The 9684-nt window shown below is 44.1% G+C and overlaps 1 protein-coding gene across 2 annotated transcripts in view; it reads right to left on the reverse strand.

Annotated features, from left to right (window-relative positions):
- Positions 1–420: 420 nt before the first annotated feature.
- Positions 421–9684, reverse strand: part of LOC143283656 (serine/threonine-protein kinase DCLK1-like) — a 57638-nt gene continuing 48374 nt past the window's right edge. For both annotated transcript variants that reach the window (XM_076589870.1, XM_076589869.1), the window contains exons 12-16: positions 8031–8108; positions 5839–5935; positions 5101–5181; positions 3026–3139; positions 421–756 (exon numbers count right to left, since the gene is read on the reverse strand). In XM_076589870.1, coding sequence (XP_076445985.1) covers positions 649–756; positions 3026–3139; positions 5101–5181; positions 5839–5935; positions 8031–8108 — 478 coding nt within the window. In that variant the 3' untranslated portion in view covers positions 421–648. The remainder of the gene's footprint in view (positions 757–3025; positions 3140–5100; positions 5182–5838; positions 5936–8030; positions 8109–9684) is intronic.

A 9684-nucleotide genomic window follows, 5' to 3' on the forward strand; every position in this document is an offset into this window, starting at 1 on the left:
GTGTGTCATCATTCTGTCACAAACATGCATTCCAACACTGTCATGTGTGTCATCAATCTGTCACAAACATGCATTCCAACACTGTGAGTGTGTCATCATTCTGTCACAAACATGCATTCCAACACTGAGTGTGTCATCATTCTGTCACAAACATGCATTCCAACACTGTCATATGTGTCATCATTCTGTCACAAACATGCATTCCAACACTGTGAGTGTGTCATCAATCTGTCACAAACATGCATTCCAACACTGTCATGTGTGTCATCATTCTGTCACAAACATGCATTCCAACACTGTGAGTGTGTCATCATTCTGTCACAAACATGCATTCCAACACTGTCATGTGTGTCATCATTCTGTCACAAACATGCATTCCAACACTGTCATGCGTGTCATCAATCTGTCACAAACATGCATTCCAACACTGTGAGTGTGTCATCATTCTGTCACAAACATGCATTCCAACACTGTGAGTGTGTCATCATTCTGTCACAAACATGCATTCCAACACTGTGAGTTTGTCATCAATCTGTCACAAACATGCATTCCAACACTGTCATGTGTGCCATCTGTCACAAACATGCATTCCAACACTGTCATGTGTGCCATCATTCCCTGCATGTCCAGGGATGGGGGTGGAGCTGTCTAGAAGATTTCGTCCTCCTCTGACTCGTCGCCGCCACGCGGGTGGAGAGTGAGGGGGGCGTTGCCACGACCTTGGAAAAAGCGTGAGCCCTTGTCCAGAGCTGTGGTCTGAAAGCAGAGAAGGGACAGCACTCCTGCTTAGTGTGTTTCATCATGCACTCTCTCATCACCTCCCTTTTCAATATCCATTGTAAAATTGTTTTTCAGGCTGTGCTTGCACATGCCACCATGCACTAGCATGCACATGAGCACACACTGTTTTTGTTCATAATGCTCACACACAACATAAAGATGAATGTTAATTTGAGTTTGACTGAACTTTTATTCATGTTCTGAATGAGTCCCAGGTGTCCAACAATCAATGTGACCTGCTTTCTTCATTAAAAAAACCCCAAAAAAAACAGAAGTTTTTTTGTTTCTGTAAGCCTCCTACTGCCTTAAGCCTTGGTCCCTTAGCTCCATGGGGAACCGTCAGGGTGCAGCGATGTTGACTATTGCACTAGCCTCCTCCATTATGTTTCTGTGCAAATATCTAATAGTCTTTCATGACCACAGGGGCAGTCACTTTATATTCAATGTGTCTAGGGCTCACAATGGAAGGCGGGACCCAGTGTTCTCCTTAACTCTCTCCATACGCACGGCGAAAGAGATGATGTTAACAGCGTTTCACCCCAATTACCATCATCAAAATAGTGCAAGCGGAAGGCTCTTATACTGAAGAGGTGAATGTTGACAAAGAATACCACAATTCTGACGACGGAAGCTAAAGGTTGGGTCATTCAGACACCCACTGGACATCCGAGGGGTCTGTGTAGAGGAGAAGAGAGGACTGGCCGTACTGAGTGAGTTAAGCCATTTTAACCTTTTGTGACCCAATTCAGGAAGCCACTCACACTTCCCTTTCCACAGGCACAACATCAAGCCAAGACAGCCACCAAACATGGTCACCGGATCATGACGGGCGCAACAGCCGAGTGGTTAAAGCGTTGGACTGTCAATCTGAGGGTCCCGGGTTCGAATCACGGTGACGGCACCTGGTGGGTGAAGGGTGGAGATTTTTATTTGTATTTGTATTTGTATTTCTTTTTATCACAACAGATTTCTCTGTGTGAAATTCGGGCTGCTCTCCCCAGGGAGAGCGTGTCGCTATACTACAGCGCCACCCATTTAAAAAAATTTTTTCCTGCGTGCAGTTTGATTTGTTTTTCCTATCGAAGTGGATTTTTCTACAGAATTTTGCCAGGAACAACCCTTTTGTTGCCGTGGGTTCTTTTACGTGCGCTAAGTGCATGCTGCACACGGGACCTCGGTTTATCATCTCATCCGAATGACTAGCGTCCAGACCACCACTCAAGGCCTAGTGGAGGGGGAGAAAATATTGGTGTCCGAGCCGTGATTCGAACCAGCGCGCTCAGATTCTCTCGCTTCCTAGGCGGACGCGTTACCACTAGGCCATCACTCCACTTACGATCTCCAGGGTCAACATATGTGCAGACCTGCTAGTGCCTGAACCCTCTTCATATGTATATGCAAGCAGAAGATCAAATACGCACGTTAAAGATCCTGTAATCCATGTCAGCGTTTGGTGGGTTATGGAAACAAGAACATACCCAGCATGCACGCCCCCGAAAACGGAGTATGGCTGCCTACATGGCGGGGTAAAAACGGTCATACATGTAAAAGCCCACTCGTGTGCATACGAGTGAACGTGGGAGTTGCAGCCCACGAACGCAGAAGAAGTAGAAGAAGAAGAAGTCCCTGGATCACAAGTCCAACACCTAACCTGTTCTGCCACAGTGCCTCCTGTAGATAAAAGTTAGCTGAGATTATAAGAAAAACAACAAAACCTTGTCATAAAAAAGCGATACAAAGACTGCCAGCTTCGAAGCAAGCACATTCACTCTGACACAGTTTCCCTGCCATGTTTCTGACTTAATTTGAACACAGCTATGATGTAGTTCACTCTGATTATACTCATTAAAAAGAAAAAGAAAACAGATTTTGGTTTCATGTACATTTTAAGAATAGACATCTTTCCATGATTAACACTACAACAACTACTTTTACAACTGCTTCTACAACAACTAAAATAGCAATATCTACAACTACGCTGCTGCAATTACTGCTACCATGACTGTAATGTGCGTGAATTTGTTGTTGTTATTTGTTAGTTTGCTCGCTCACCTAGGCTTTAGCAGAGGCCAGGCAGAAAATATATTCAGTCAGTACCAACAGCCACCATTGCTGACCTAAATGTATCTGGGGGACTAACTCTTTCAACTTTTAAACCATGGGTTATCAAGGGTTTTCTCCCTTTAACTGAAGCCTCAGCTGTAAACAATATCCACTACCAGTACAAAAAAGGGAAACAACTGACGGTGATGAGACGAACGCCGGCAGGCCCTGGTTTCCTCTTGGTCCTCAGCTGGGCGCCGGTCTGAAGCTGCTGGGTCACGTTCTGCTGGAGGTCCTCGCTGTTGGCTACGTCCTCCTGTCACACAGTTATCATTCGTTGTACTGTACTGTACAGTATGCATTTCTCTTTTTTTTAATTTTTTTTTTTATCACAACTGATTTCTCTGTGTGAAATTTGGGCTGCTCTCCTCAGGGAGAGCAAGTTGCTACACTACAGCACCACCCATTTTTTGGTATTTTTTCCTGCGTGTGGTTTTATTTGTTTTTCCTGTCGTAGTGGATTTTTCTACAGTATTTTGCCAGGAAAAACCCTTTTGTTGCCATGGGTTCTTTTACATGCGCTAAGTGCATGCTGCACATGGGACCTTGGTTTATCATCTCATCTGAATGACTCGCGTCCAGATCACCACTCAATGTCTAGTGGAGGGGAAGAAAATATTGGAGGCTGAGCCGTGATTCAAACCAGCAAGCTCAGATTCTCTCGCTTCCAAGGCGGACGCGTTACCTCCAGGCCATCACTCCACTGTGTTGTGTTGTGTTGTGTTGGATGTCCTCACTGTTGGCTACGACCTCCTGTCACACAGTGATCACTGGTTGTGCTGTGCTGTGTTGTGCTGCGCTGTGCTGTGCTGTGCTGTGAGTCACGTTCTGTTGGAGGTCCTCACTGTAAACCTTGACCTCCTGTCACACAGTGATCACTGGTTGTGCTATGTTGTGCTGTGCTGTGTTGTGTTGTGCTGTGCTGTGTGTCACGTTCTGTTGGGGGTCCTCACTTTAAACCTTGTCCTCCTGTCACACAGTGATCACTGGTTGTGCTATGTTGTGCTGTGCTGTGTTGTGTTGTGCTGTGCTGTGCTGTGCTGTGCTGTGCTGTGTGTCACGTTCTGTTGGGGGTCCTCACTGTAAACCTTGTCCTCCTGTCACACAGTGGTCATCGATTCTATTGTACTGTGTTGTGTTGTGCTGTGTTGTATTGTACTGTGTTGTGTTGTGCTGTGTTGTATTGTGCTGTGTTGTATTGTACTGTGTTGTGTTGTACTGTGCTGTTGTGTTGTGTTATACGGTGTTGTGTTGTACTGTGCTGCACTGTACTGTATAGTATTGTGTTGTACTGTGTTGTTGTGTTGTGTTGTACTGTGCTGTTGTGTTGTATTATACTGTGCTGCACTGTATAGTGCAGTGTTGTACTGTGTTGTATTGTGCTGTTGTGTTGTGTTGTGTTATACAGTGTTGTGTTGTACTGTGCTGCACTGTACTGTATAGTATTGTGTTGTACTGTGTTGTTGTGTTGTGTTGTACTGTGCTGTTGTGTTGTGTTGTATTATACTGTGCTGCACTGTATAGTGTTGTGTTGTACTGTGTTGTGTTGTGTTGTACTGTACTGTGCTGTTGTGTTGTGTTGTACTGTGCTGTTGTGTTGCATTATAATGTGCTGCACTGTATAGTGTTGTGTTGTACTGTACTGTGTTGTGTTATACTTTGCTGCACTGTAAAGTGTTGTGTTGTACTGTGCTGCACTGTATAGTGTTGTGTTGTACTGTGTTGTGTTATACTGTGTTGTGTTGTGTTATACTGTGCTGTGTTGTGTGTCACGTTCTGCTAGACGTCCTCGCTGTTGGCCAAACCCTCCTGTCACACAGCAATCATTGACTGAATTGTATTGTGTTGTGTTGTGTTGTATGGCACTGTATTGTAATGTACTGTGTTGTTTTATTGTACTGTATTGTGTTGTACTGTGCTTAGTTGTACTGTATTGTATATATATATATATATATATATATATATATATATAGAGAGAGAGAGAGAGAGAGAGAGAGAGAGAGAGAGTCAAGGCCTGACTACACAAACTGGGTTATGCTGCTGTCAGGCATCGTGCTAGCAGATGTTGTGTAACGCACATGGATTTGTCCAAATGCAGTGACACCTTGAGAAACTGAAACTGAAAGTACTGATGAATTCAGCAGTTCAACCAGTGTTCTCTCTGGATGTAATAAAGGAAGCTGACAACGACAACAATAACATCATCACTGTACTCACAGCCACCCATGGATGCTGCACAACGTCCACTGCCGACAGTCTGTTCTGAGGGTCCACTTCCAGCATGCCCAGAATCAGGTCCTGCACAGAAAAAAAAGGTACAATCTCTTAACTGTGTACTGACAAGTCTTTCATTCCTCCTTGACACTTCACTTTGTTACTTTAGTCCAGCCGACCGCATAAGGCTATATGAGGAATGCCCAATTTCGTAGACAATTCAAGTGCATTAAACACGAAACTGATATCTTATAAAGAATAATAAAAAGAAACACCAGCAAAACAGCACAGTTATGACATATTATCTTAACCATCAAGCCCCTTAAGGAACATAAGACTAGGCCATGCTGAGGACGTCAGCCCTTCCGCTTAATTCATCATCCCCAGATTTTTCAGAATTCTAAGAAAAGGATAGAAAATACTTCAAAGCCACATGAAATACACAAAAGGCCGTACGTTACTTCTAAACACAATATAAAAAAAATATCAAAGTCCTATCCAAAATTCATGTAGCCCTGTTTTGGGCAGTTTCCTTACAAAGGCAAATGTGACACAACAGGACTGAAATCTATTATGAACCAACTTTTCAACCATACAGATCATTATAATACACCCATAACATGAAAATGAGAGACGATTCTAAAATCCATCTCAAAACACATTTTGTGAAAGGATGTTTAAAGAAAGGAGAAAAGAAGGCCACTTGCATACCCCTCCCCCACAACCACCCACACACTGTACCTTTGCAGCATCTGACACGTGGTCCCAGAAAGGTGAGGGGAAGTCTACCTGTCCCTGCATGATCAGGTCAAATAACTCGTCCTGGTTGTCTGTGGGGCTGTGTAACACAACACACAGGCTTCAGGTCAAGGTCAAACGATCCACACCCTCCCTCTTTCAATTACATACACTCACAACTCATACAAAAGGCAGACTTCAGGTCAAGGTCAAACGATCCACACCCTCCCTCTTTCAATTACATACACTCACAACTCACACAAAAGGCAGGCTTCAGGTCAAGGTCAAATGATCCACGCCCTCCCTCTTTCAATTACATATGCTCACAACTCACACAAAAGGCAGACATCAAGTAAATGTCAAATCCTCCACCCCCTCTTACATATACTCACTTCTCACATAAAACACCCCCCCTCTTACATATACTCACTTCTCACATAAAACACAGGCTTCAAGTTAAAGTCATATCATCCACAACCCCCTCACTCTTTCAATTACATACGCTCACTACTCACACAAACGGCAGACTTCAGGTCAAGGTCAAACGATCCACGCCCTCACTCTTCCAATTACATACGCTCACTACTCACACAAACGGCAGACTTAGTCAAAAAGTCCAATCATCCAGGCCCTCTGAGTAGTGAGCATTATGTAAATGAAAGAGGGAGGGGGTAGAGGATTTGACCTTTACCTGAAATCTGCATGTTGGAGAGACGTTTCTTGTCTTACAGGTGTCAGTAAACAGGACAAGGGAGATACGTTTCCTACCCAACAGTTGTGGGTTCATTCGACAAGGGAGAAAACTTTCATACTAACGAGTGTATGTATTCTGGACAAGGAAGATAAGTTTCTTACCCTACAGGTGTGGGAACACAGGACAAGGGAGATAAGTTTCTTATCCTACAGGTGTGGGAACACAGGACAAGGGAGATCAGTTTCTTCCCTACAGGTGTGGGAACACAGGACAAGGGAGATCAGTTTCTTACCCTACAGGTGTGGGAACACAGGACAAGGGAGATCAGTTTCTTACCCTACAGGTGTGAGAACATAGGACAAGGGAGATCAGTTTCTTACCTGACAGGTGTGGGAACACAGGACAAGGGAGATAAGTTTCTTACCCGACAGGTGTGGGAACACAGGGCAAGGGAGATAGGTTTCTTACCCTACAGGTGTGGGAACACAGGACAAGGGAGATCAGTTTCTTACCCTACAGGTGTGGGAACACAGGACAAGGGAGATCAGTTTCTTACCCTACAGGTGTGGGAACACAGGACAAGGGAGATAAGTTTCTTACCCTACAGGTGTGGGAACACAGGACAAGGGAGATCAGTTTCTTCCCTACAGGTGTGGGAACACAGGACAAGGGAGATCAGTTTCTTCCCTACAGGTGTGGGAACACAGGACAAGGGAGATCAGTTTCTTCCCTACAGGTGTGGGAACGCAGGACAAAGTTGATCAGTTTCTTACCTTACAGGTGTGGGAACACAGGACAAGGGAGATATGTTTCTTGGCTAATCTGCAGTGCCTAAATGGATTCCCTAGAGATTTTCTGATTTGCAAGACAGGGTAACTTGAAGCAGTGGCCCAGCGGTTATGCATCCCATTAGGAAGCGAGTGTCCACAGATTCAAGACCCATATACAGGCAAGCATTTTTTCTCTCCCCCCTCCACTACACCTTGAGTGATCGTCTGGGTACTAGTCTCTCTGATGAGAAAATAAACCAAGAACCTGTGTGCAGCATGCACTTAGCGTGTGTAAAAGAACCCGCGGCAATGAAAGGGTTGTCCCTGGCAAAGTTCTGAAGAAAAGTCCATTTTGACACTGGTAGTAAAACAAATACACTTGCAAAAAGAAAACAGTGGTGCCACACAGTGGTGACATGATCTCTCCATGGAAAGCAGCCCCAATGTTACACAGACCATGGTGACATGATCTTTCCATGGAAAGCAGCCCCAATGTTACACAGACCATGGTGACATGATCTTTCCATGGAAAGCAGCCCCAATGTTACACAGACCATGGTGACATGATCTTTCCATGGAAAGCAGCCCCAATGTTACACAGACCATGGTGACATGATCTTTCCATGGAAAGCAGCCCCAATGTTACACAGACCAATCTGTTGAATAATGCAGTACAATACGATACAAGACATAGAAGCAGTGAGAAGTGTGTCAGTACAGGTGCGGTTTACCTGACGAAAGGTGGGAATCCACACAGCAGGATGTAGGTGATGACACCTGCTGACCAGACGTCAATTTTCACTCCGTATCTGCCACAGATACACCCATCATTATATGCTTGTACACACATACATACACTTACACACTCACACACACATACACACACACTCACTCACTCACACACACACACACACACACACACACACTCACACGTACGTCTAAAACCACTTTAGTGAACAGACATTAAGTTAACGACCAATGCATGTGCCTTGCTCGACATGTTCTAAATACAGCTTTACTCTTCTGACATAGAGCAAAATACTTTTACTGGAGAGTAGTCAATGATTACATATAAGCTTTCTGTATCAGAAAAGGCATGAGTACACATACACATTTGCTTGTTTATGTGTGAGCATGTGTGAAAGAGAGGGACGGAAAGAAGGTGGAGTGATGGCCTAGAGGTAATGCGTCCGCCTAGGAAGCGAGAGAATCTGAGCGTGCTGGTTCAAATCACGGCTCAGCAGCTGATATTTTCTCCCCCTCCACTAGACCTTGAGTGGTGGTCTGGACGTTAGTCATTTGGATAACATGATAAACTGAGGTCCCATGGGCAGCATGCACTTAGCGCACGTAAAAGAACCCACGGCAACAAAAGGGTTGTTCCTGGCAAAATTCTGTAGAAAAATCCACTTTGACAGGAAAACAAATAAAACTGCACGCAGGAAAAAATGTAAAAAACAATGGGTGGCACTCTCAGTGTAGTGACGCACTCTCCCTGGGGAGAGCAGCACGAATTTCACACAGAGAAATCTGTTGTGACAAAAAAAGAAAAATACAAATACAACATGCACGTTTTCAACAAATGAAAAATTACCCGTAACGGAAGTGTGTATCTCTATTGCTGTCTGTCTATCTCTTTGTCTGAAGACTGACCTGCCTTTGGACATCTCTGTTGCTGTCTGTCTGTCTCTTTGTCTGAAGATTGACCTGCCTTTGGACATCTCTATTGCTGTCTGTCTCTTTGTCTGAAGACTGACCTGCCTTTGGACATCTCTATTGCTGTCTGTGTGTCTCTTTGTCTGAAGATTGACCTGCCTTTGGACATCTCTATTGCTGTCTATCTCTTTGTCTGAGGATTGACCTGCCTTTGGACATCTCTATTGCTGTCTATCTCTTTGTCTGAGGATTGACCTGCCTTTGGACATCTCTATTGCTGTCTGTCTCTTTGTCTGAAGATTGACCTGCCTTTGGACATCTCTATTGCTGTCTGTCTGTCTCTTTGTCTGAAGATTGACCTGCCTTTGGACATCTCTATTGCTGTCTGTCTATCTCTTTGTCTGAAGATTGACCTGCCTTTGGAAATCTGTTGCTGTCTGTCTCTTTGTCTGAAGATTGACCTAGTAACTGTAACTGAAGCCAGCAGTAACGATATTTTTCAATGATACCATTCAGGTGTGAAAATTAATATTTTAATTAGATGTCAGCAGATGTGAAAGTTAATACTTTAATTATGCATCAGTAGATGTGAAATTTGATACTTTAATCATGTGTCAGAAGATGTGAAATTTAATACTTTAATCATGTGACAGTAGATGTAAAATTTGATACTTTTACTACATGTCAGCAATCAGCAGTACGTGTGACAGGACAGGATGGTCAGCAGAA

Source organism: Babylonia areolata, chromosome 7 (assembly GCF_041734735.1).
Source record: "Babylonia areolata isolate BAREFJ2019XMU chromosome 7, ASM4173473v1, whole genome shotgun sequence".
NCBI classification, from domain to species: domain Eukaryota; kingdom Metazoa; phylum Mollusca; class Gastropoda; order Neogastropoda; family Buccinidae; genus Babylonia; species Babylonia areolata.